Source organism: Magnolia sinica, chromosome 13 (genome assembly GCF_029962835.1).
Source record: "Magnolia sinica isolate HGM2019 chromosome 13, MsV1, whole genome shotgun sequence".
Taxonomy (NCBI): domain Eukaryota; kingdom Viridiplantae; phylum Streptophyta; class Magnoliopsida; order Magnoliales; family Magnoliaceae; genus Magnolia; species Magnolia sinica.
Genome location: NC_080585.1, coordinates 13,463,579 through 13,491,474, shown reverse-complemented (window position 1 = coordinate 13,491,474; position 27,896 = coordinate 13,463,579). Strand labels below are relative to the sequence as shown.

The 27,896-nt window shown below is 38.4% G+C and overlaps 2 protein-coding genes across 3 annotated transcripts; one reads left to right on the top strand and one right to left on the bottom strand.

Moving 5' to 3' along the window:
* Nucleotides 1-407: 407 nt before the first annotated feature.
* Nucleotides 408-13,227, top strand: LOC131222883 (ATP-dependent 6-phosphofructokinase 3-like). Of its 2 annotated transcripts, XM_058218118.1 has the most exons (14): nucleotides 414-759; nucleotides 2,703-2,749; nucleotides 2,925-2,964; nucleotides 3,074-3,136; nucleotides 3,215-3,352; nucleotides 8,889-9,047; nucleotides 9,171-9,224; nucleotides 9,446-9,514; nucleotides 9,644-9,773; nucleotides 10,488-10,528; nucleotides 10,693-10,917; nucleotides 11,522-11,567; nucleotides 11,661-11,815; nucleotides 12,826-13,227. In XM_058218118.1, exons 1-14 carry the CDS (start codon nucleotides 658-660, stop codon nucleotides 13,036-13,038), a joined length of 1,482 nt encoding a protein of 493 aa, XP_058074101.1. In that variant the 5' UTR covers nucleotides 414-657; the 3' UTR covers nucleotides 13,039-13,227. The 2 variants fall into 2 exon arrangements, with proteins under 2 accessions (XP_058074102.1, XP_058074101.1); XM_058218119.1 differs by lacking the exons at nucleotides 11,522-11,567; nucleotides 12,826-13,227 and having other exon boundaries at nucleotides 408-759; nucleotides 11,661-11,807.
* Nucleotides 13,228-14,061: 834 nt separating this feature from the next.
* LOC131222882 (serine/threonine-protein kinase Aurora-2) lies at nucleotides 14,062-19,514 on the bottom strand. The gene is made up of 10 exons (XM_058218117.1): nucleotides 19,362-19,514; nucleotides 18,645-18,764; nucleotides 16,685-16,831; nucleotides 16,473-16,568; nucleotides 15,991-16,086; nucleotides 15,812-15,908; nucleotides 15,589-15,706; nucleotides 14,695-14,767; nucleotides 14,500-14,611; nucleotides 14,062-14,274 (listed from the first exon to the last, which is right to left on the bottom strand). The coding sequence occupies exons 1-9, from the start codon at nucleotides 19,398-19,400 to the stop codon at nucleotides 14,510-14,512; spliced, it is 888 nt and encodes a 295-aa protein (XP_058074100.1). The 5' UTR covers nucleotides 19,401-19,514; the 3' UTR covers nucleotides 14,062-14,274; nucleotides 14,500-14,509.
* Nucleotides 19,515-27,896: the final 8,382 nt, after the last annotated feature.

Here is a 27,896-nt window from a genome sequence, read left to right as displayed (position 1 = left end):
CGCGGTTTCCTACAATACATCCCGACCCATTGTGATTCTCTACATTGGGGCCCTTCCTGTTGGATATGGGTAAATTTTTAAGTGATTTAAGATTAAAATATCTTTTCAAGAGAAAAAACGATAATTGGATAGAGTGGACAATGTTCAAAATGAATGAGTTAAATAATATTTTTTTAAATAATATAAAAATATAAATTTTATTTCATTCCATGAGGTCCATATTATGAACGGATTAGATCATTTCAAAATGACCCCAGATATAATATCTACAGCCACGAGTACAAATAGTTGTACGTAGAGATCTATCGTACCAAAGCTGAGAGTTGAAAACCCGCCCCCTCGTTCTTAAACCGCCAACTCTCTCGCTTTCCATCGTTAGAAAGGTCAAGACTCCTTGATTGGAAACAGTTTGAAACCAAGGGAATCTTCCTGTCTTCCCTCTCCTATATATACTCCTGCTTTTCTCCTCCAACCTTCGTCTCTTCTTTTCTTCTCCTTCTTGAATGAAATCCATCTCTCTGCTTTTTATCTCTCCAAAACTCTCTATTTGATTCTTCGAATTCCAACTACTTCCTCAATCCCAGCAGCTTTCATCCTCTCGCCAGCGCTCCGATCGCTGCAAAAACCGCCGATCTCAAGCTCCGATCTTCGAAATCCATGGGATCTGCCAAAAGATCTCCGCCGAAGATCATTCTCGGAAACGCTGGATATGTTCTTGAAGATGTCCCGCACCTGACTGATTATATTCCCGATCTTCCTGTATGTTCCTTCTGGATCGATGTCTTTGTCGAATTTCGATTGTTCTTGTGGTTTTTTTGCCTGATTTGAAGTGAAATGGAGGTTTTGAAGTAGTGGAATTTTGGAATTCACTTTGTTCTGTTTGTTTAATATATCTGATTATACACCAGAGTTGCTTTTAAGTTCGTTTTCTATCACTTGGATGCTTGAACATTTTTTAAGATGACTTTCTTTGGCTTGGATTTTCAAAAGTAGTGATGTTGAAGTTTCTATTGTCCTTTTTTCTAAAATTTCATATAATGATATTTTTTAAGTTAATTATGTATTATCTTCTTCAATCTTGTTGAAAATCAAAGTCTTTGTGAATGTTAGATTATGATCTTGGATTGAGAATGATCTAAGATGCAGTACTCGAATTTCTTGGATTCTCATTTGGTTGATAATAGTCTGAGCTGTCTCTTTCTTTCTATTGTTGGTTTTCTCTTAAATTCGTTTTTATCTGATTGTGTTCCTTTTATTCCTTTTTTAGGTTGTAGGAAAGGATTATCTTATATAATTGAATTTTAAGTATCTTGTGCTTAATTCTAATATCTATGTTAGTCATCAGACACTCAATCTCTGTACATGTGGCACACATACGATATCAGGCCATTCATCTGTTAAGCCCTAACATTTATGGGGCATAGCCCAAAAATCACACCAGTCAAGCAGCCGTAGCCACTGGCTGGATGACTTTTGAGGATTACTAATGGGCAACCAGAGAGAAGTACAACCATTCGTCAACATTCAACAGTCATCTGACTAGTGTGAGTTCTGGCAAATGCCCATCCACAGGAAGGTCCAACAAGGGAATGGTCCAAATGCTCTACATGTGTGCCACACGCACTGAGGTTGATTTCACAATCAGTTCTGACTTAGACATTAGCACCTAAAACTTGATTCTTTCCCTATCTCTGGCTCATTATATGTCAAGCTTTGCTTATCTATGTTTTCCCTTGGAAGGTTACAGGACTGCTGCCTCTGAGATTTATCTTAGAACATCCTGTTATTCGAACCCTCAAAATTGCAGTAGTTGAAAACAGGATTTATTTTATTTTATTTTTTTAATTTTCTGTTTTACTTTTTGGTAAGCTAGGTGTGTTAGTTTGGTATGCTTCGTCTTTGTTGTGGTTTTTAGGTGAAACCATGTGAAAAAGACAATTTATATTATGCTCAGTGGAGCGTATTTATGTTTTTGCTCAGCCAATTAACTGCATAGGTGGGGCTACCTTTTGGCAATGTGGACCGTTCATCTGGTGCTGCCGATATGGATGGTCCATTGTGCAAAACATTTCCCCTTTCAGATTATTCCAACTGTCCAATTTGTGGCCTTCAAGTCATCTCCATTATAATCATCAGAGCCTTGTCACAGCTATTTGGAGCCAGCTTGTGGCCTGCAAAATTGACTGTTGAAAGAAATAGTGAACAATTGAACTGGGAAAATTCTCCAATCACATGTTAGGATCAGCCAGTGGGAAAGGTTTTGGCAGCATGATCCGTCCATGATGGGTCCACTGATAAACAATCTAAGATCACAGAAATATAGATCCCAGTTAAATGGTTGCTGTAAAGGCTGAACATGCCATTTTTCTCAGTGGGCTTCAGTATATTTCCTCAAGCCAAAATTGGCCCTGGGGATTATTGGTAAATTGGTATTTCGAGTGTTTCTTTTTTTGGTGAATTAAAAGGTTTTTGGTGAATTAAAAGGTTAAGGCACAGCACGTAGCCATAGAAGTTGAAACTGAGATTGATGAGCTGGTTCTTCTTTGTCAAATTTCACGATTTCTGTTTTATGGATTATTATGTCAGGAAGATTTAATTTTCCATTTGGTTGGATCTTTGAACTGTACAATGAATCTATATATTTCCTATTAACGTTTGAAAGAAGTCTATCTAATGGGCTTTGGCACATTTGTCTTTTGCAGACTTATCCAAATCCTTTGCAAGATAATGCAGCATATTCAGTTGTTAAGTAAGTTAATTTAGCTTTTCTACTCAAGCTGATTTCCTTCTCTCTCTCTCTCTCTCTCTCTCTCTCTCTCTCTCTCTCTCTCTCTCTTTTAAATAATAATTACCAACAGCTACAACATTTCTTCTCAGTCATTTAAACTGATGGATGATTTATTGAAATAACTTTTTGTTTACAGGCAGTATTTTGTTCATGTTGACGATACTGTCCCTCAAAAGGTACTTTAAAAGGTTTATTTTTCGTAGATTAGATATATATCACTTGAAGACGTCATCATGGTTAGCTTCCAGAATTGATGCTTATTTATCTTGTTTCCTTGTTTTCTAGATTGTTGTTCATAAAAATAGCCCGAGAGGGATACACTTTCGACGTGCAGGTCCCCGTCAGAAGGTGATCACTCAGACACATGCAGTTGGGAATGGTGAAAATCATGTGAACATTACTGACATGTCCTTGGATGTTATTCAGGTGTATTTCGAGTCGGATGAAGTCCATGCATGCATTGTAACATGTGGGGGCCTGTGCCCCGGGCTTAACACGGTGATTAGGGAAATAGTATGCGGTTTGCACCACATGTACGGAGTCAGCAAAATCCTTGGAATAGAGGTGAGGTTTTACATTGTTAGACTATGCAAACTTTCTTCTTGTAGTTTTACTTTGACCAGTCGTTACTTTTGGGCTTGTCTTTCTTGTTTCTGTTTGTAGTTCCTCTAGGAGGGAATTGAAATAGCTGAGTTGGCAATGATGATATTTCTCATGCAATAAATATTATTAAAAAAACAATATTTGAACACTAAAGAACACGATGGGTTGGAATGTATTTAATTTGGACACGAACACTGCATAGGCATAAATTTGGCATGCCACATCCAGATACAATTAGATTATCATTTTGTAAGATACAGTTGTCATATCTGTATGCTTATGGAAAGCCTCTCTGTATGCCTAGAAAACATAGTAATTATAAAATGATAGTTGAAAAAAAAAAAATTGTCATCTTTTGGCCACGCATGCATAGGACATGAAGTTTACACCTTATGCATGACAAGAATGCCATACTGAATTGTCCTGATATAGCAGGTACTCCGTATTCACAACTTCATCGGTACAATAGACACTGTGCATACATTTGCATGAGTCAACTGATGGAAGCAGTAGGAACATTAGATTGGAACTTGAAAATGGAATGATGAGGGTAGTATTCTTGTCAAGAATATTTGATTTGGATCAGCAGGGTTACAAATGTTAGCCCATGTCACTGAACTTGAATAGTTTAACTATTACTGTGGTCCTAGTCAATTGATGGCAGTATCCAAAAAAAAGGAAGAAAAGAAAAGAAAAATCAATTGATGGCAGCATATTTTAGTTGTTGCAGAAACACCACATTTGTGAGATTTGCAAATATGCAGTTTTCTGTGTCATTCCCTCCTTTGACATGTCCTTGAATCACTATTTGATGTTTAGAGTTGAAGTCACCTAGATGTGAAAATTACTGTTTCTCTTTTTTTAGTTGGTAATATGTTTATGTTTGCTACAGTTAGGAACCCACTGTAGATAATAACGTCCTTTCAACTGATGTTAATTTGCTTAAAAATTTACTAATTAGTACCTTAATTATATATATATATATATATATATATATATTTAAAGTAATACAGTAGTTACCTCTATAATTATTCAAAGTTTCTTCGTCATTTGTTTATAGCTTACCCGGGTGCTACTCCTGCTTTGAATTGCGATTTATGAACATGTTTCCTCTCCGGCTTCCGCCTCCTAGTTGTTTATATTGTTGGGGTTTTGTACTGCGGAATCACACAGATCTAGATCTAGGATAGTAGTCCAATAACGTCAAGCAATCACAAGAGAACACAAAGTTTTAACGTGGAAAACCCTTACGGGAAAAAACCACGGCACAAAGCGACAAAAATCCACTATGAAATAGAAATTACAAGAGAGAGGACTTACCCGATTCGAACAACCTCGAATCTCACACTTGCTACACCCTTTGATAACCCTAGAACCCTTTAGGAACCCTTGGAAAACTTTTAGAAAGCTTTAGAATACCTTAGAATAGCCCTAGGGACCCCTATTATAGTTTAGGAAACTCCACTTACGCACCTAGTCCGAAAAAGTCCAGAAACCGCCTCAAATTTACGTAGTCTACGCAGGATCTGCGTAACCTTGACTGGTCGAGGAACCCCCTTGACCGGTCGAGCCATCCCCTTAACTGGTCGAGCAGCCCGAACACCAAAAATAATAGCACGCTGGACTTTGAGTCGAGCAGTGCTCGACTAGTCGAGCGGCTCACTCGACCGGTCGAGCCCAGATTAAAGGCATCTGACAACAATCTCCAACATGCCTTCAATCTTCAACTGTGTAGCTCCTTGAACTCAGTGTCTTATAATAGACACAATGATCGTATTCACTCTGAGTAAATTTCTGACTCACCATGAAAGAATTAAATTTTTTATACCACTGCCTAGGCGATTGTTTCAGGCCATACAACGACCTCATTAACCCGCAAACTTTTTTCTCTGCCTCTTTAACTTTGTAGCCATCTGGTTGCTTCATGTAGATCTCCTCTTCCAACTCTCTGTGCAAGAATGCAGTCTTGACATCCATCTGTTCCAACTCGAGATCGTATTGGGCAACCAGTGCCAACACGAATCTGATAGACACCTGCTTAACCACCGGTGCGAATATTTCTGTGAAGTCGATTCCTTCTCTTTGAGCGTAACCCTTCCCTACCAATCTAGTTTTGTATCTATCCTATTTCCTTTTGAATAACCACTTGCATCCGATCGCTTTTCGGTCCACAGGAAGCTCCACCAGCTCCCACGTGTGATTTTTGTGCAACGAGTCCATCTCATCGTCCATAGCCGCCTTCCACTTTTCTACATTAAGCTCATCAAGAGCCTCCTCAATAGTAGATGGGTCCTCCTTATCTGTAATGAGGGCATATGCAATATTAGAGTCGTCCCTATATCTTGCCGGTAACCTGCGATCACACGGTGGATTCCTTCTCACAGGTGGCTGCTCCACCTGATCATGTACTTCTGTCTTCACATCTGTCTCTGCCTGAGTATTATCTGTGTCAATCTGGATGTCTATGATCACCTTTTCTGGTTCCTTTTGCTCCTTTTGATCATTCTTGCAAAATAGAGATCTTTCATTGAATCTGACGTCACAGCTAGTGATGACCTTGCGTGTGACCTTGTCAAATAACCTGTAACCTTTCACACCAATTCCATAGCCAACAAAGATATACTTTTTTGCCCTATGGTCTAGCTTATCTCTTTTAACTGACGGTACATGAGAGTAAGCCTCACAACCAAATATGCGTAGATTTGAGTAGTCGATTTTCTAACCACTCTATACTTCCTCTAGGATTTTACATTCAATTGCTGTTGAAGGAGAGCGGTTCACCAAATAACAAGCCGTGTTAACGGCCTCAATCCATAGGTCTTTGCCCAATGCAACACTACTTAACATGCATCTGGTCCTCTTCAGGAGAGTCCGATTCATTCGCTCAGCCACACCGTTTTGCTCGAGCGTGTGGTGCACTGTGTGGTGCCTGATGATCCCTTCATCCTTGCAATAATCATTAAACTCAGTGGAAGTAAATTCTCCATCATTGTCAATTCTTAAAACCTTTATTTTTCGCCCTGATTGTTTTTCCACCATTACCTTCCATTGTTTGAATGTGGTGAAAATTTCGGATTTACGCTTCATGAAGTAAACCCAAACTTTCCTGGAGTAGTTGTCAATGAATGAAACAAACCATAATGACCCCCCAATGGAAACTTTTGGCGATGGCCCCCATACGTCAGAGTACACATAATCAAGTACTCCCTTACAAACATGTTTTCCAAATTTAAAAGACAATCTAGATTTTTTACCATATATATAATACTCGCATATATCTAAATCAGAATTTTTAAAAGTTGGAATCAAACATTGATCAGAGAGTACCTTCATACCTCGCTCGCTCATGTGGCCTAGACGGGCATGCCACATACGTAGAGACATGACATCTGCAGTAGCTGTTGCCGCTCCACCTACTGAAGTGCTCCCAATCAACCTATAAAGGTTTCCGTGCCTCTGCGCTCTCATAACCACAAGTGCCCCTTTTGAAACTTTAAGGACACCATCAATACCGATGAACTTGTACCTTATAGCCTCGAGTGCACTGAGAGAAATCAAACTTTTCTTCATATCAGGAACGTGCCTGACGTCAATTAAGGTACGCTCCATCTCATCAAACATCTTGATGCTTATCGTGCCAATAGCCACAACATTATAGGCATTGTCATTGCCCATAAAAACCTGTCCACCATCGCATTCCTTATAACTGGCGAACCAACTCCGATGAGGAGTCATGTGATATGACGCTCCTGTGTCTAGGATCCACTCATTTACATGATTGTCGTGAACATGTCCGATCATGGATATAGACAGAACTTCACCACCACTTGTCTCTTCATCAGATGTGACAATATTGGCCTCGTTAGAAGAAGCCGCTAAATTTTCTTTCTTCACTTTAGGATTTTTACAATCTTTCTTCATGTGTCTAGACAACCCACAATTCCAACACTTTAATTTTCCTTTGCCTTTGCCCTTGGATTTGGATCTATGCCTTGAGGATCCTGTACCTCGCTCAGAATATCTACCCCTCGTAATCAGTGCATCAGAAGATGCCCCCATGTCGCCGTTTAGCTTTTTCATAGCCTTCCCTTGAAGGGATGAGATAACGGTGTCAACAGTTAGGGTTTTATTTGTGGTGCACATCGTGTCCTTGAAAGACTCATATGATGTAGGAAGAGAATTCAACAATATACATGTCTGTTACTCATCTTTGACCATTTCCTTTATATCCAGCAATTTGCACATCAATTTATTATAGTTGCTGATATGGGCTTCTAGATCTCCACCCTCTGCCATCTTGAAGGTATAACACTGTAGCTTCAAGTGTAGGCGATTTTCAGAGGACTTCTTTGCATAGATGTTCTCTAATTTCGCCCAGAAACTAGCCGCAGTTTTCTCCCTCAAAACATTATAGAGAACCTCATCCGTGAGACATAAACGGATAAAGGCTAAAGCATTACTATCAAGGTTTTCTCATTCATCATCTTTCATGTTAGATTTTTGCTCCTCAAGAGCCTTAATCTCGCCTTGCTTGGTTAACAGGGTAATCATCTTAACCTTCCATAACTCAAAAATATTTTTGACTTAGTATTTCTCAATATCAAACTTGTCGTTTCCCATTATTACTAATCCTGCAGATTCAGATCTGTGCCCCAACGATTGCTCTGATACCACTTGTTGGGGTTTTGTACTGCGGAATCACACAGATCTAGATCTAGGATAGTAGTCCAATAACATCAAGCAATCACAAGAGAACATAAAGTTTTAACGTGGAAAACCCTTACGAGAAAAAACCACAGCACAAAGCGACAGAAATCCACTATGAAAACATCAATTACAAGAGAGATGACTTACCCGATTCGAACAACCTCGAATCTCACCCTTGTTGCACCCTTTGATAACCCTAGAACCCTTTAGGAACCCTCGGAAAACTTTTAGAAAGCTTTAGAATACCTTAGAATAGCCCTAGGGACCCCTATTTATAGTTTAGGAAACTCCACTTACGCACCTAGTCCGGAAAAGTCCGGAAACTGCCTCAAATTTATGCAGTCCGCGTAGGATCTGCGTAACCTTGACTGGTCGAGCCGAGGCCTCGACTGGTCGAGGAACCCCCTCGACCGGTCGAGCAGCCTGAACACCAAAAATAATAGCACGCTGGACTTTGAGTCGAGCGGCTCACTCGACCAGTCGAGCCAGACGCTCAACCGGTCAAGCCCAGATTAAAGGCATCTGACAACATATACATGTCAACATTTGAATTGATGCTTTCCTGCTGCCACAAGCGAATCTATTGCTGCTGCTCTTCATGCTTCATGAAACTATAATATATGATTTCAAACAAATATCAAAACTTCTTTACCCTTAACCTAGCATTGCTAGTTGAACAGAATTCCTTGCATCAAAGGATAGGCATGTGGTATTTGTTCATGTAATTCACTGCAGATTTAGGAATTTTGCAATAGCTAATATTGCAACTGATGAGGGTTGTGGCCTGTAGGGAGGATTCAGGGGTTTCTATTCTCGCAACACTATTTCTTTAACACCCAAATTTGTCAATGATATCCACAAACGTGGAGGAACCATCCTCGGAACATCACGAGGAGGCCACGATACTTCAAAGATAGTTGATAGCATTCAGGACAGGGGGATTAATCAGGTATATGCAGCACAAGACAGTAGTTCTGTCTAATTTTAACTTGCACATGATTTGCAGGGAATAAGTGCTTATTGTCAGTTTTATTGCTAGACTTCACATGATTCGTACCATTCTCTCTTCCAGGTCTACATTATTGGAGGAGATGGAACCCAGAAGGGGGCATCTGCAATATATGAGGTGACTAAATGAAACCAATAAACATTTCCATTCTTCTGTTTCTATTATTAGCTCGAGAGATGCTGCATATGAAGAGATTAGTTTGTTGTATATTTCCCAATTTGGAAATCATTTGGTTACACTGCTTTGAATTTGCTTACATGTCCTAGGTTGAAGAACAGAAGGTTAATGGCTTTTGAATTGTGTTATTCTTAAAGAGCTTCTAATCTTCTGTCATGCAGGAAATTGAAAGGCGTGGTCTTAAAGTTGTAGTTGCTGGAATCCCTAAGACCATTGATAATGACATTGCGGTAATTTCTCTGACCATATTCTTGACATCTGTGGCTTATTTTATGCATTTTTCTTTACTTCCTCCATTGATTATGTTACTTTGGATCTATCCCCATGATATTTTCTGTCGTCTTCCCTTGTTGATTTAGGTAATTGACAAGTCCTTTGGTTTTGACACTGCTGTGGAAGAGGCTCAGCGGGCCATTAATGCAGCACATGTTGAAGCTGAAAGTATCGAGAATGGTTTGGGTGTTGTGAAGCTTATGGGCCGTTACAGTGGTCGGTTTCACTTCTCTTATATACCCTTTTCAGCTTATAAATTTTCATGTAATATTTTGAAGTTGTATGGGAGGAAAAATTAACTCATTGATTGTAATCGACTTATGTAATGGACTATTAGATACTGCTTGATTCTAATCAACCTATGTAATAGTCTATTGCATTGCACCTATGGGAGTTTTGTGCTCTCATTGCCAGTCCCCAGCCCAGATAAAGGAGGGTTGCGCCAGTTCGGCAACTGGCATCGAACTTATGCCATCACTTTCATCATGAATCTAAACAATATGACATCCCAAACCCATGCTAGGGCGTTCTGAAGGTATGGCCCTTGATAGAGTGGAATGGCAGAACAGGGTTCATTTAGCTGACCCTAATTAATTGGGATAAGGCTTAGATGATGATGATGATGTATGGGTTTTATAAAATTGATTATTTCTCTTGCAAAATTGTGTTTGGTTTGATCTTAATGTTCTTTTTCTCTTCCACATCATTCTCTAATTTCATCCTGTTAGCCTTGTGGAATGAGCTTAAAACTCTTAGGGCCCACTGGGATACAACAAAAATTCTGTCATGAGTAGGCTATCTGTGATGTTTTGCTTTTGATGGTCTGTGAGGACACTGTTGGCTTGGATAGGCTTTCATCCATGCCATTTTATGACTCATGATTCCTTTGCTAGCTTTTACCTGTAACCTAATAGGATTTACTGGTGGCAGGGTTCATTGCAATGTATGCTACTCTTGCCAGTCGAGATGTGGTATGTATTATCATTGGTCATCCTGCATTATCCTATCTTCTTTTTTCTGCCATGGTGCCATTTCATTTTAAATTGCATAACCGAAAGTTTTCAACTCGTGGTTTAGATCTTCATTATTTGTATTTTAACATGCTAAGGAAAATTGTCATTGCCATTTTCCTTAGGACTGTTGCTTGATTCCAGAGTCACCCTTTTATCTGGAAGGACCAGGTGGGCTTTTCGAGTACGTGGAAAAAAAACTCAAAGAGAATGGACACATGGTTCTTGTTGTAGCTGAAGGTGCGGGACAGGAGCTTGTTGCCGAAAGCATCCGATCAATGGACCTAGAGGATGCTTCAGGAAACAAGCTACTGCTTGATGTTGGGCTATGGATATCACAGAAGATTAAGGTAGATTCTGAATCCAAAGTTCCAAATTATAGTATCAATGTCATAGGTCTGACTGTATAACATGGGAGTGTATGCATAAGCATGTTAGCCTGTTCTGTCTACATCATCTAAGTTAGTTGTACAGCATTCAGTATCTGTAGGGCATGCGTCGAAAATTGAACCAGACAGGTGATCCTAGCCAGTGTTGGAGGACCCCTGAGGATTACAAATTAGCAGCTACAAAAAGTCCTACTGACAGCTGACATTCAGTGGGCAAAGAAACCTCCAACCAGTGGCTAGGATCATCTGACTGATGTGTTTTTGGCATATGGCCTATCCGCTGGAGAATATAAGATGTGAACAGTCCAGATGCTGTATGTGTTCAATGCGTACCAAGATTTGAGTTCTTGATAGCTAACTTAGTTCAGCATTGGGTACCATCTCTTAATCTTTATCTTCCAAGCCCAATTTTTTTGAAGCAATGGTCCACAAAAAATTCTGTAAGCATGAATTTATCAGGTGTATAAAATCTTTTATATGGATGTTGATTAGAAGACTCAGCTGAAAAATGGACTCTTGTGTCTTACGTCAATTAATTTCATGGCTTTTTGCTTGTAATCTGTAGGATTATTTCTCAAAAAGGCAGAAGACAGTGAATCTCAAATATATAGGTCTGTAGCAAAAAAGAATTAGTTTCTTTCTCCTGGGATATTTAACAAAAATTATGATAAGTGAGCTGATTTAATTATGTGATGGTTTCGCAGATCCAACATATATGATCCGGGCTATTCCAAGCAATGCATCAGATAATGTATGCTGCACGCTCCTTGCTCAGAGTGCTGTTCATGGTGCAATGGCTGGATACACAGGCTTCACTGTGGGACTTGTTAATGGCAGACATACTTATATACCTTTCCATGTAAGTTCCATTAACACAGTTGTTTCCATTTCAGGTTTTGATCAGTGAACAACATGGATTGAAATATCCATAGTGAACAATGTGGATTAACACAGTTGTTTCCATTTCGTATAGGTCCCAGTGAAAAACTGGGCTGTATCAGGCTATATTGGCTGTACAGGCATATTCGCGTTGTTATAGGCCGATACAGCCATAAAGGCCCAAATTTGATTTTTCTTTTCCAAATTTTCTCTCATTTTTCTTCTTCTTTTTTCATTTCAACCAAAGAGAAAGCTTAGAAAGTCATTGTAGATTTAGGCTTATTTTGAGGGTCAAAACAAAAGATTTGAGTGGGATTCAAAGAATCCAAGCAGAATGAACCATTTTGGAAAAAAATGGATAAAAGATTAACCCTTTTTTTTTTGTGTTTTATTTTCTTTTTGTTGTATTTCAATATGATAGAAGATAGATTCTTTCCTTTTTCTGATATTTGTCATTAATTTTTTGGCTCAAAAAGATTTCAAACACAACTCTCTCTCTCTCTCTCTCTCTCTCTCTCTCTCTCTCTCTCTCCGTGTGTGTGCATGTGTATAATATGTGTGGCCCATCTTACACAAGAAATTCCATTCCCCACTAATTTTGATTATTACATGCACTGAAGTCACACTGATAAAGACCCTCTGATGATGGGTCATTGCCCAAAAGGAGAGCTTGAAGTGTTAACTGGAACTTATCATCAATCTAGACTCTCTGATGATGGGCCATTGCCCAAATGTCACACTGATAAAGACCCTTAACCCTCTGACAAATGGACCTTTCAGGGGGACCGTTGCCATGGTCCAAAAGCATGCCATTTGGTTGGATGGAATTGCTGCAATTTTTGTCCCAGCCAGGAGATGATCCAGTTATTGGATAGTCCAGATTGATGGATATGTGGGTTAATTATTGATGGTTACCTTGGGTAGATGAATAATTTGCATGTGGGATCATCACTCACGTGCAGCCACTGGTTTGAAACTGTTGATGTGCAGAGAGTGAATGAGAAACGGAACGAGGTAGTAATAACCGATAGGATGTGGGCGAGGTTGCTGTCTTCAACCCACCAGCCAAGCTTCTTGAGCTCTAAAGACATCTTGGAAGAGAAGCCGGAAGAACCAACCCAATTGTTAGATGGAGCGCATTGCATGTATGATGGTGATGATAAGGTGGTTGCTGACGAAATTAGCAAATGCAACTCCAAGTGAGTTGACACTTCTCATTAGAAAAGCAAATAAGAGACTGAGCCATGTAATCATATAGAGATGCTGGTTTGACTGCTTGTAATGTTTTTTCATGTATCTCCACAGGCTGTTGGAATATTATGTTAGAAGTGCATTCCATTGTATGTATAATGCGGGAAGTAGTTTATTCAATAAAATACAAAATATGAGACACCTAGAAAGCTTTGATTTTGGGTTTGGAACTTGACATGAATTTACTAGAGTTTAACTCACTAGAGCTGCTCAGGAGAGAGAGAGAGAGAGAGAGAGAGAGAGAGGAAAGAAAACAAAAAACAAAAAAAAACGAAAAAAAAAAAAAAAAAAAACCAAGAAGAAGAAGAAGAAGAAGAGAGAGGATGGCATATTACACAAGGTCTGCATCTTGGTATGGTGATGTCTGGCAAGTGGGGCCCATGGTTTGGAAATTCGGAGGACTGGTCTGTTGAGATCCGGGAATCAACGATGAGGCTCATTTGGTCAAAAATGGAAACCCATGTATACCGTGCATATACATGCGAGCCATGTATCATATAAATTCTTTCAGATAAATATTAATGAGCTAATTTGTCAGTGTAATTGTCAGTGCAGCCAGATTCGATCAGATAAATATTAATGAAAACTACAAAGCTGTTTATGCAACTTGCAAGAACTGCTGGCTACATCTTTCAAGTTCCAGCATCAAATAACCGAAAAAACGTGTTTGGCGTTTGATGTCCTGAAAAACATTCATTGGACAGGATGCTTTTTGTATTGGAAAAATTCTAGTCCATCCAGATTCTATCATATATAAACATACACAACCAAATGCAGACTGCAAGGCAGAAGAAAAACTGCTAGCTGCCTTCTTTCAGGTAAGACTGTTTTATGTCCTGAAAAACATTTGGTGGACAGGATGCTGCTTTCTGCCCAAATCAATATCCACAACGTTACAATCTTTGGGTTGGAAATGCAGGGAATCGGGGATCACACGTGGGTATCACCGCCTGCAGATAGTAAATCATTCACAGATGAAACAGGAAAAAAATCCTTTGTGATTTAAAAAAGAAAGAATCTTCTTAAATCCGCATACAGTTATGACAGCCGTTACCATTGTAAAAAGCTACAATGCAATCCATCAATGGTGATACCATACAAATTAACACAACATTCACATGTGCATGAGTCTTCCATCAATGCTGACATGGAAAAAAAAAAAAAAATCCCCCGAAGAGACAGAACCCCGTTCATGAAATCACTCCCTATAGGATGCCTGAGGGATCTGCATCTTGGATTATTTATGGATGCTCGAGAAGCTTGTGTAGTGGGAGATGCTGCAAGGAATCTTTGACCAACATCTGCCCAAAAGATAGATTAGTCTCTCATCTTACATGATTCACTCAATAGTGTATGCTAGTAAAATATAGATGTGAAAAGTCACCTGACTATCCCCCGTGGAGACAGAACCCCCTTCATGAAATCACCCCCTGTAGACGCCTGAGGGATCTGCATTTTGGATTATCCATGGATGCTCAAGAAGCTTGTGTAGTGGGAGACGCTGCGAGGAATCTTTGACCAGCATCTGCTCAAAAGATAAATTAGTCTCTCATCTTACAGTATTCACTCAATAGTGTATGCCAGAAAAATATAGATGTGAAAACTCACCTGACTAATGAGGTCTTTCGCGGAGGAAGAAACAACTGGTTTCGGGGGAAACTTCAGATCGACCTTTATAATCCTGGCAGTTTATAAGGAACATGTCAGATTATTAATCTTCTGACAATCATTGAGAAACAATGAAAAACTGCAAGATGTATATGTGATTTGTATTCCAAATTTTTTTTATCAGAGTTAACCATAAATAAATAAATAACAAAGAAGGAAAACTTATTAACGAGATTTTTTCCATCAGTCCACACAATTTTCATGTATTTTCTAGGCATATAGTTTTCATATATATCTAAAATATTTAAACTGTACACTTTATTTTTAAACTGGTTATCACTATTCAGTACAGTAATGCATCCAAATGCAACAGCTTAAAGCAATCTGGTTCACTTACTGAAAACTACGCATCATTACTTTTCGTGTATTTTCTAGAGATATAGGTTTCATTTATTTCTAAAATATTTACAATTTAGTCTGTCCACTTTATTTTTAACAGGTTATCACTATTCAGTTCAGTAATGCATCCAAATGCAACAGCTTAAATCAATCTGGTTCATTTACTGAAAACCACGCATCATGCAACAGATTAAAGCAATCTGGTTCACTTACTGAAAACTACGCATCATTACTTTTCGTGTATTTTCTAGGGATAAAGGTTTCATATATTTCTAAAATATTTACAATTTAGTCTGTCCACTTTATTTTTAACTGGTTATCACTATTCAGTACAGTAATGCATCCAAATGCAACAGCTTAAATCAATCTGGTTCATTTACTGAAAACCACGCATCATTACTTTTCACTTTTTTTTTTTTTTTTTCCTCCAGATCCATTTCATTTACTTCAAAGAATCCAACCAAACTAAGGACAAAACTGAAATCCAGACTACACCTTCTATATGTATCTGAGTGTTCCTTTGCTTCGAATGGTGGCACCCCATACAGAAATTCATAGCACAATACTCCCAAGCTCCAAATGTCTACTCCAGAGTCATGCTCTACACTTTCCACTGTAACAAGGTCACATATAACAGAGTTCAGGTCTAAATGGATAATCAATCCAGCAGCATTATATTCTTTTAAGGACCTACAGACAGGGACGGCTTTGAACTTACCCATCTCGGGTGGAAGATAATCCAGAGTACCACACATTGTCCGCCTGCGGTTGAACGTGTGCACAGACCACCCAAAATCTGCAATTTTCAGTTCACCCTGTCGAGAAAATGCAACTAAATTACAGCATGAATTTCACTTAATTAATAAAAGAGAGGATGCAACAACCCAATCAGGTTACCTGTACGCCGATTAGAAGATTCTCTGGTTTGATGTCTCTATGTATGACATGTTTACCATGGCAATATATTAATGCCCGTGCTAACGAAGCAATGTACTGTTGCATATAACATAAAACGATATTATTTGGGATTTGGGCACAAATGGGGAAAACCAGGAAATGTCATATCCGCATTTTTCCCTTGATTATATCAGCGATTTCAAGGGAAAAAGTGGAATCAAAAGTTCAGAAGGCATAATAATGCTCAAACATTTTTATCAAACCGCTCAAGATATTTTTTGTGGTATTAGGTGATTAGTGCTCAAATATTTTTAATAATAATAAAAAAGAAAAAGAAAAAGGTGCAGACCAGTGTAAGTCTAAAGTATTGCAGGAATACCATATATATAAACAACTGATTAGTTCCCTTCATAAAATATGTAAGGCGAGAAAAGAGATAATATCAACGCCCGTATAACTCGTAAAGAGAAAAGAATACTCACAGTAGCAGCACGTTTTTCGCTGAAATATTTGCATTTCTGCAGTTCCTTGTATAGTTCACCTTTCGCTGCATATTCTAATATCAAATAAACTCGAGTCTGCAATAAAACAAACAAAAGGACATTTGTATCAATAAATTACAATTCTCTCCTAGTGTTGTGACTCGACTGCTGGAAATATATATGAAGAGGTGATGGAAAAAAAATAGGTCCACCTGATCGTAGAAGTACCCATAAAGACGTAATATGTTTGGGTGGCGAAGATGACTCTGAATTTCGACTTCCCTGCGCAGCTGATGCTCAACCTGAGACTGCTTCAGCTGGCTCTTAAAGAGAACCTTGAGTGCCACAATATGATTGCTCTGTTTCAGGGGGGCGAACAAAAAAAAAAACCTCATTCTCAGTCTACCAGAAAATTTTTAGGAAAATAATCTAACTTTCTTCAATAAGTCTAACAAATCATCTATAAGACAAACTAACTAACATTGATAAAATAAACCCTGTATCCAAATCTTGTTTGCAGAATGCGATAACACTCACAAGAAAAAGAAGCAAAAAGAACATTTATACGAATGTATGTTTCATAATCTAATGGAGTATGAGAATTTCATAGGTTTAGATTCTGAATCTAATTTTATACATGGCAATGACTTTTCGTTACAGCATAAACCATGTATCATTTATTCATGGCTATGATTTCGAACTCAATTATTAATTTCACTATCTTGTAATGCCTTTAGGGCATGTTTGATTTTTTAGGGCCTGTTTGATTTTCCAAGTTCCGTGTAAATGCCCTGGAAATAGCTAATTATTACAATTTCACCTGTTTGAAATTATGATGGTATTTTTGCTTCAAAAAACGGTCCAAAATGACTGACATAAATTTGTGGGCCCCATCGTCATGTATACGACATATCTGCGTCGTTCATCCATTTCACCAAAACATTTTAACCCATGAGCCAAAGAATGAGGCAAATCTAACATTCAAGTGGCCCACACCAAAGTAAACAGTGGGCCCAAGAAGTTTTTAACGGTGAGTGCTCGAATCCATTTTTACTATGGTGTGGTCCACTTGAACTTTGAATATACCTCATTTTTGGCTCATGCCCTAAATTCATTAGGCGAACGGTGTGGATAATCTACATACATCACGGTGGGCCCCACATATATTTGGCAGCATCCTCGGGTTTAGCGTTAGAAAAAGTAAGAGTCAAATCAACCATACGGAATGGTGCGGTAATTACACAGGGAAATAATTATTGCCCATTTCCCATGCATTTACCTTTACTCCAAAAAATCAAACATGCCCTTAGTAAAGGTAAATGCATGGGAAATGGGCAATAATTATTTCCCTATATAATTACCGCACCATTCCCTATGGTTTAGTTGACTCTTACTTTTTCTAATGCTAAAACCGAGGATGTTGCCAAATATATGTGGGGCCACCATGATGTATGTAGATTATCCATACCGTTCATCCATCATGCCTAATGAATTTAGAGTATGAGCTAAAAAATGAGGTAGATTCAAAGTTCAAGTGGACCACACCATAGTAAAAACGGATTCGAGCACTCACCGTTAAAAACTTCTTGGGCCCACTGTTTACTTTGGTGTGGGCCACTTGAATGTTAGATTTGCCTCATTCTTCGGGTCATGCATCAAAATGTTTTGGTGAAATGGATGGATGACGCGGATATGTCGTATACATGACGATGGGGCCCACAAATTTACGTGTGTCATTTTAGACCCTTTTTCCAAGCAAGAATACCACCATAATTTCAAATAGGTGAAATTGTAATAATTAGCTATTTACGGGGCATTTACACTGAATTTGGAAAATCAAACAGGCCCTTAATATATATATATATATATATATATATATATATATATATATATATAAACGAAAAAAAAAAACAAAAAAATAAAATTAAAAAAAAAAACATGAGAACCCCTTTTGAAAACGATCTAAAAATATTCTAAAATAGCTGGTAATGACATATAAGCAAAACCCTATCATCAGGTCATTAGAAACCGACTTAAGTCGAAATTTACAACATATAGGTGTCGTTCCCCAACAAATCATCAGATCTAAAGAGAAAATACAATGAGAAAGAAGAATTTCAAAGAAAAAAAAAATCCTCATAAACAGCAAGAAACCAATGGTGAACAACAAACCTTCTTCTCTCTTGCCAGGTAAACATGACCAAACTTGCCTCTTCCAAGAGGCTTTCCGATGTCAAAATCATTGAGAGTCCACCTCCTCTTCTCCGCTGCTGGAACAACCTCGGACGATGACTGTAGGAGGGGAAAACACCCAAATCAGGTAAAAAGAAACACTCAAAATTCCAATAATAACAGTATCAAAGGCCCAAGAATTCCATAAGAAACCTAAAAATTAATTAATTCTTAAAAAAAGTATTTAATCCAAAAGGGCTCCTGATCATCAAAGAAAAGGAAAATCCCAAATAAGAAAATCACAAACCCCAGATTTCAATCAACCAGTGAAAATGAAATCCTCTATTCTCCAAAATTGCGACAACCAGGGAAAAAAATCAGATTCCAACATTTTCAAATTCCAACAGAAGAAATCCTACATTTAGGTGAGAGAACCCTAGATTTTTACCTGATGGAACCGGCAAGAAACCCGAATTAGAAAATACCAAGATTTTCACATCCAATAGGTGATTGAAAAGGAAACAAAAAACCTAGATTCTCCCCAAATAACATCAGGAAATCTAGATAAAAAATAAGTCCCAATACATTCGTCCAGAATCCATCCAAAACCCTAAAGAAAAGGGACACACAAAAAAAAAAACCCTAAATTTCTGATCCCAAATGCTATCACAAGAAACCCTAGAAATTTCTGAGGATTTCTAGCATGTATTTTCTTACCTTCTTCTCTTCTTGGGGAGTTTCCGCAGCGATCGCCATTGGAGAGAGAAAGAGAGAGAGTGCGTGCGCGTTTGTGTCTGACTGATCTGATGGAAGGGTGGAGAACGGAGGGGGGAAATGCCGTTTGAAAGCCTCTTACAACGGTCGGATTCTGTACGGATTTCACGAGGTCCAATCTAGTTTCCACGTCGGATTTGGTGATAGAGAGAGTGGGGATTTTGAAATGGGGAGCTATTTCATACTCTGGCAGAGTTCGATAGTTCATGCACAGGCACTGAGAAATTTAACACGTTCCATATATTCTATCAAATTAAACCGTCCAAAATTTGGATCTCATAGTAGATAGATCATTGTTTGAATTTTATATTTAAAAAAAATAAAATCTATGATTAATGAGAATATATTGGTAGTAGTCATACTGTTGGCTAATTTTCATTTTAACCGTCCATTAAATTTCTATAAATCGGTAAGTTATGAAATCAAATAATTACAAATTTTGTGTCTTTAATCATCTAAACTACGACATACGATCTGGACAGTTTAGTTTAACTTAGAGCTTCGACAAGTAGTGCCTGCGTATTAACACCTTAGCCAGAGTATCAAAGTTTTTCTCGTTTTAATTTCTCGGCGAGGAGCGGGGGTGAGCATTGGGGAATGTGTGAGCCGTCTCCCACCTCGTTGAAAATGTGCACAGTGGGGCCCATCTGATCCACACTCTAGATATGGCCCGTTTACGCTAATTAAAACCATTCGGACGGTGGGCCCCTCCAAGGAAAGAATCACGATGCAAAAACAGAGCCGACAAATGACACGTGGAGGTATTTGGACATGGCATCAATAATCGTAACATCCAGAACGTTGATCTTTTGGGGAATGGAGATTCCCGAGAATATTATCGAAGATCCCATCCTCTCGGTAGGTTTGCACATATGCAATACAAGGCTTACAAGCTTATCCATGTGCTAAGGTGTCACGCGAGTGAAACATCTGAGCCATTCACGGATGGGTGTATCCATCACGTCCGTCACGTTGATTCTTCGACGAGGGCATAGAGGCCGTGGAATCTACCTGATGGACGGCTTGGAAGTTCTACACGTATGCGACGATGAGACGTGTGAAGGTGTGTATGGTGGACGGGAACAGCGATGGGAATCTTGCGTAGGCAAGTAACGGTAACCGTGAGCCACCGTCCATTAGCACATTCTATTGGTTTGACCCGGGAACCTAAAAATCATGATAATCCAAAAGTGTGGGCCAGTCCATAGGAAACAGGTGGGATGGGACGTCCAACGTTACTTTTGTCTATGGCCCACCGTGTTATTTATAAGCCATGCAATCCATTCATCTGATAGGATTGCCGCCACCATTGAAAAGCTCAAGTGGGCCACACTACCGTGGTAAATTTAGATGTTAATTTATAAATTTTAATTGGGTGGGTGTTGAAACAGCCTGATTTTTGGGATCAACGCCCAAATTAGAGGTGGTTTACCTTATGTACGGAATAGATTTCATGTAGGTGAAAACATTCATGATTTTATTTTTTTTAAAAAAAATGGAAAACAATAAAGCAACAGTCCAATCCTCCTATAAAATAGCCAAGCCAAGTTGAAGGCCTCCTATCAATGTAGGAGATGCTTAGGGTATCCCCGTTCTAAGTAGGCCCATTGTATCAATGATTTGGACACGAACCCATATCACCATATGTTTGAATTCCAGCTCTAAGAATTTTTTGTTTTTCATTTTTTATTAAAAAAAGAAAAAGAAAAAAGAAAAAAGAGGAGTGACTTAGTAGGTGTGTTTTGATGTGAATTGTAAATTTTTTAAGTCATCCAGGAGTTTTCGATTAGTGTGAGTAAATTCAATTATGAATTGATGTTTTTGAAATCTCTCTTCCTTACCACATATTTTACCTACGGTTCAAAATTTGACTGCTGGATGTGAGGGTTTTTAAAATTACCTTTACATCGGTAATGCAGAAGTAGCCCAAGCTTGGATGGGCCCTACCGTGATGTTTAAGGGCATGTTTGAATTTTAGGCTCAATTGTAATTACCTTCTAAATGGGTGATGAATATTTACCTAGGTAATTATTGTTTCTTTCTCAATGCAAATGTGACGGCTTTCTTTTTTAACACTTAAATTGAGAATTTTACAAAATAAATGTGAGGCTCACCATGATGTATGTGGCTTATCCACCATGACCACCAAGTGCTTCACCTTATGTTAGGCTCATGGTATAAAAATATCAACTCATTTCATAATTAGGGTGAGTTATGCAAAAAGAAATAATTGAGAGAGGGATACTCACTTTTGATTTTTGTATAGGCCTCTAATGTTTATGTGAAATCCACTTTAATTTGACCATTAGATGTGTCACCAACTTACGACCAAAGCAAATAAATTAGGTCGACCTTAATTAGAAGGGAGACAGCTACCCTTGATTTTTTGAGGCCCACCATAATGATTAAATGAAATACACTTGAATCAGTAGATGTTAAACTAACATTTACATTCAGGGACATAAAATCAAGCTCAATTGTGATTTAGGTAGGTCACACAAAGGGGTGAATGTTGTCCTATACAATATTTCCAACCATGTGGTCTACTTGAATTATTGATGGGGTTGAATTTTAGTCTTAGGTCTAACTTGGAGGTGATTGTGTTGGTCAAAGTAGATTTCACCTGAACATTATAGTGGGCCTGTGTGAGAATTTGTAATGTTTGGAAAAAAAAAAAAAAAACACTAATTTTGAAAATCAAATTATTTGTCTCTATAAATAGTGGGCTTACTTTTGTGACCCACATGAAATTTGAAATTTCCTCAAATTTAGCCAAAGTATAGCCTATTATGATTATTATATCGAATATTTTATATATATATATATATATATATATTTTAAAGTATTAAAACTGATTTACTTTAATTGAATTTAATTTGTAATGAATATATTATAGAATTCTAATGCATTTTATTATAAGCACCAAATACAAATTTTAAATCTCAAAATTCCAACCACCACTAAGGGTTCCAAGGTATATTAATTTCATAGTAATTTAATTTAGAGCGTACTTCATACCAAATACAAAGCTACCAAATGAGCCCAATGGATGGTTGGTAAAAGCTTTGGCCAATGCTCCTTTTTCATTTTTCAGTCCATAAGCATGCAAGATGATGAGCAGCATAGCCTAATTCTTGGGCTATAGCACACGATTAATGTCGTTGATTGATGGATGGCTTATATCTGCATACGTGCTATGTCTCTGCTAATACGCAGGTCCTTGTTACATAAAAGTTCTATGTAAGTCCCTCCTTAGGGTACGAATGGAGAGCAATTCTAACGATCAGAAGTGTCATTCTGGTGGGCCACCATGTGGATAGGCCATGTCCAAAAACAAAGTAAAGGACATCCCATTAGATCCATTAGACCAAACCAGACCTGTTAGACCTGTTTATAAGCAGGTCTGATTTAGGGTTTAGATATCCCTCAAACAGACTCATTAGACTTGACCCATTTATAAATGGGTTTGGGTGAATCTCCATCTGTTAAACTCAGACCTAAGCCCACTCATAAATGGGTATGGGGTTGACTTAGATTTGACCCAGCCCCACCCATTTAGTAAAATTGCCTAGGTCTAAATTTTGGATCCAAACTCATTTAAGGAAATAGGCGGGTCTGATTTTGGTTAAATTCGTCTCAAACCCAACCACTTACTGCACAAATTAATAGATTTTGGTTGTAAATTTATCGCCCACTTGATTGTTGAACCGGTCTAATTTTTGGGATTAAGGCCAAACAATATGTCTAGCAAACGATGGTTGATTTTATGCATGTTATGTCGTTTCCCTTGTGTTAGAGAAAGTAACATTTTCATAAGAGGAAAGAGAAACACATTTACTTGGTGATTTGCATTTTCAAACCTGTATAATCATCCCAATGAAGAAAGCCTCTTTCAACCTATCCAAGTATGGCGCGCTCAGATTACCAATTACAACGACAAAGTAACGTAAAAATGTAATAATTATAAATTACCCGTCATAGATATCAAGATATTTGACTACTAATTCCTCAGTACAAGTAGATGTAATATACTTATAACAATGATACTTTTACTTCATTGTCGAATCAATAACAAAAATAGTGTGTTTGGATAGGAGATTTCCCCTCCAATCAAATGTAAACAAGTAACTGTTATAAATTTCATTACCTATCTTGTATGGCACTTGTATTTGTCCACTGAATTGTATGAGTAATCCAACACAGTAAAATCATAATCATGACTCTTTTACATTACTATTGTAAGTAGTAATCCAAACATGCCCTAAAACTCCCAAGAAGCCTACCCCCTACGGTCAGATTTGTCTGATCTCTTCAACTTTGGTCCTATGATCCAGCCCCAAAGTAGCCCATTAAAATCATCAGTCTTGATCACAAGCCATGATCGTCCCATGCGGCATAAGGATGGACTGCTATACATAGCAGCGACCTGAGTGTCCTAGTTTGCAAACCAGGACTCTGCTTGGGACTCAGTCAGTCATCGAGTCGTGGATCTTTAAATTGTGGCTCCACTTATACAAAATTAGAAATTGAAAGCTCCAAGTCTGTAACTATGGGACATTCTTATGAAATCACAATCATACATTTGCAGGTCACTGAATGAAGGATTAGGATCTTTTAATTAGTACACACAACCCACTTGAGAATCGATACCAAGACCTCAATGAACTAGTCTATCTCTTAAGCTATGGATTGGTGTAGCTTTCCTTTTCTTTTTCAAGTCATATTTTTTCATAAATAGATTTAGTAAAAAACAAAAAAGAAGCAAGAGCAGATTTCTTTTGAAAAAGAAATAAAAAAGCTACAAACTTTTGTTTTGAAAAATAAGGAAGAAGAAAGCTTGCATCTTGAATCTTCTTTTTCAAGAGAGGAAATGTTAGATAAAAAAAACTGTCGATGAGAGAAGATAAAAAGGAAAAGGAATGTTCCTTTTTTCAAAAAAACCCAGACCAGTGTTAGCACGCAACCAGTACTAAGTAGACCTGGGAAACCAAGTCTAAGTTGCAATGCTAACCAGGGCCCAGCTGGTTTTCCAGGTCCACTGATCAGGTCCATTTGACTCAATCCAGTCTCGGGTCAAACCAATCTGGACCATGGCATCCCTAACTCAAATCCAATAGACTAAGTTGTGGAACCTACTGCCATTAAGTCTCAGTCCCAAATTTTGGCCTTTGTTGGTGGTCACTTGTTTGTTGCAAAAGACCATGAGTTTTTTTTTTTTTTTCTTTCAACTATTTAATAAGAACCATTTGGATTATCAATTACTTGTGTTTTAAGTAGCTTATCTTGGTTTTCACTTATTCAACAAGCAAGTAATCTGTTTGAATACCACCAAATATGTTACTTTTTTCTACTTACTACAATAGATAAACAGGCAATTTATTTGGGATAAGTTTGCCTTTTGATTAATTATAAGTAGTGTTTTTTTTAATTTTTAAACGTTACTTAGGAGTTGTTTGGATTGTAAGTTACTTAAGATAAGCTACTTTAAAATAAAAAAAATAAAAATAAATAAATAATTTTACGCACACTCACACTGGTGGAATTTCACCACCTATGAGTACTCAAACCCTTGACGGGGAGTTGAAACTCCTGAGAGTCTACCACGTGGGCAAGGGTAAGGACCTTTAAGATAAGCTACTTATATCTCCAATAGCTTACCTTAGTTTCTACTTATTAAGAGAAGTGATTAAGTGCCATTAAGTTAAAAAGTTACTTATAATTAATCCTAAACCAAACTTATTTCAAATAAATTACCTATATACTGTTGTAAATAAAAATAATAATAACTTATTTAGTCATTGGTGGTATCCAAAGGAAACTTGATCACTTTAATAACTAGAAATCAAGATAAGTTACTTAAGGCATTAGTAACTTATCTCAAGTAATTACTATCCAATCTTAACTTGTTGATTAGCGAAAAAGTATAACTGTATGCTTGGCTTTCAACATCATATAAATACTTATCCCTTAAATTTGTTCAGTCCATATATAATATTCACTGTCCATTCATTTCCACTCAACACTTGATGTGAATTGTTCATCATATAGAGCCCACCTTGGTTCCCTCTTCAATGTGAACCATCTATCATGTGGGGCCTACCATCAATGTGGACCATCCATCTTGCAAGGCTTACTTTAGACATGGGTCATCCATCACGTGGCCCACCTTGGATGTGGGCCATCCATCACATGGGCCCACTTTTAATGTGGAAGAATTAAGTTGATAGTCACAACAGAAAAAAACATAATTAGATCGTTAAACACATTATCTGGAATCATAATTTGAATTAATTGTTTTGCAGGTCTATCATCTGTCACACCATGCTCAAGTATGAAAGTTTTTTTTTTTTCTTTTTATTTTTTTATCGGTGAAGATAGATTAAATACGGGATAGGCTATCTAAGTTTTCTGGCAGGGAAGACCTGTAAAATCCCTTGATATACATTGATATGGCAGTGGTTATTTGATATGGTAATTAAGGTTAGGATCACACATCAAGGTAGGAGCAGCTGACCAATGGCCTCCATTATGGACGCATGGACCACACCTATCAAACGGACCGTGTTCACTCAAAGCAAAAATTCTAATATGCTAGTAATTTGATATAGTCGGACACCGTTCCTTTTGCGGGCCACTTACCTAATGGCTACCTCGGCGTAATACCCTTGAAATTGGAATATGACCTATCTACGTGGTGGTCTATCAGAACAATGGTCCCGATTATCAGATGTCTCCGACTTGTACTGTGGTGAACTACATTAGTCCAGCCCACGCGGATTACCTACTGAACTTGACAGTAGCGAGTCTGGCTACTGAAGTGACCTCACCACGTTCTGTGGGATCCACAATTAAGTATGTGTTGTATCGACACCGTCCATACATTTGGAGATATCATTTTAGGGTATGCTTCATAGAACTAGGCAGATCCAATGCTCAAGTAGACCCCACCACAGAAAAAATGGGGATTGAATGGCTACCATTAAAAACTTCTTTGGGCCACAAAAGTTTTCGATCAAGCTGATATTTTTGTTTTCCCTTAATCGATGTCTTTTTTAATTTCTAAACATGTTGGATCTCAAATAAACATCATGTTGGGCCATAGGAAGGTTTCAATGGTGGGCGTCATTCTCCCACTATTTTCTGTGGTGGGGTCCACTTGAACTTGGTATCTGCCTCATTCTTTGTATAATGCCCTAAAATGATCTCTCCAAGTGGATGGATGGTGTGGATACAACACATACATCATGGTGGGGCCCAAAAATATGGTGACGTCACTTCAGTAGCCGACTTGCTATTGTCGGGTTCAGTAGCTAATTCCATCTACCTTGGCTAAAATCCGGGAAACGTGTCATACATGCACTCTAATCTGGACGGTTCAAAGTATAGGCCTGGTGGTCGATGGAGCATAACCAGAAAATGTATTGCTTCAACCGCAATACGGCATGGTTTTTACTGCAATCCCGACCGCTCAAATCCCGGAGCTCAACGCCGGAGACACGCATGAGATTTATCCCGTCCATCAGCTGCACTGACTCATGTTCACTATATATGCTGCACCATAGGGAGCAGTTGGGATGGCAACGGCTGCCATTACTTGTGTGTGGGGCCCATCGTGTGTTTATAAGCCATCCATTCCAACCATCTGACGCGCCTCACAAGACGAAGGGACACCCAAAAGTAACGGTACCGCAAATCTCCGGTGGGCCACGCCGCGTTTGTTCATAGGCTTTTAGGCATGATTCACGTTTCCTTGTGGTGTGGTTCACCTGGAGTTTTAGAACAGCCTGATTTTAGAGATCGATCCAAACACAAGGTGGCACACCCGATGGACGGTGTGGATCTCATCACGTGAAGCCGTTCCTCCTCAAATTTGGACGTGGTTTGGTGGGTGACCTGACACCAGCCAGCTAGCAGGTGTCAAAAGCTCTATGGGCCTCGCCATTATTTATGTATTTTATCCACGCCGTCCATCCATTTTTTCAGCTCAAATTAGGCAATGAGAAAAAAAAACAACTTAGATCCAAAGCTCAAGTGGACCACACCATAGGAAAGATTGTGGATTGAATGCTTACTGTTGAAAACTTCTGGGGCCCACTGCAATGTCTATTTACCATCTAACATGTCCATAAAGACACGTAACCCTGGATGAAGGGAAACCACAAATATCAACTTGATCCATAACTTCTGTGGTCTCGGAAGTTCTCAACGGTAGGCGTTCAATCCCCACCGTTTAGTGAGTTATATGTGGTATAGTCCACTTGAACTTTGGATATGCCTCGTTTTTGGTATCAAGATCTAAAATGAGCTGGAAAAATGGATGGACGGCGTGGATAAAACACATACATCATGTTGTGCTCACAGAGCTTAGTCACCAGCCAAACTGCGGGAACGGATTGGCTACTCCCCCTGCCACCAGCCCGGTGGCTGATGGTTGGTGCTCTGTGGGTCCCACCATGCTGTATGTGTTTCATCCATTAC

Excerpts from the sequence above, each read along its gene's own strand:
- LOC131222883 (XM_058218118.1), top strand. The coding sequence starts at position 658 with ATGGGATCTGCCAAAAGATCTCCGCCGAAGATCATTCTCGGAAACGCT. Across the intron at positions 2,965-3,073 it reads ACGATACTGTCCCTCAAAAG|ATTGTTGTTCATAAAAATAG; the intron begins GTACTTTAAAAG and ends CTTGTTTTCTAG. Across the intron at positions 3,353-8,888 it reads GCAAAATCCTTGGAATAGAG|GGAGGATTCAGGGGTTTCTA; the intron begins GTGAGGTTTTAC and ends TGTGGCCTGTAG.
- LOC131222882 (XM_058218117.1), bottom strand. The coding sequence starts at position 19,400 with ATGGCGATCGCTGCGGAAACTCCCCAAGAAGAGAAGAAG. Across the intron at positions 16,832-18,644 it reads ACCTGGCAAGAGAGAAGAAG|AGCAATCATATTGTGGCACT; the intron begins GTTTGTTGTTCA and ends CCCCTGAAACAG. Across the intron at positions 16,569-16,684 it reads ATGGGTACTTCTACGATCAG|ACTCGAGTTTATTTGATATT; the intron begins GTGGACCTATTT and ends GTTTTATTGCAG.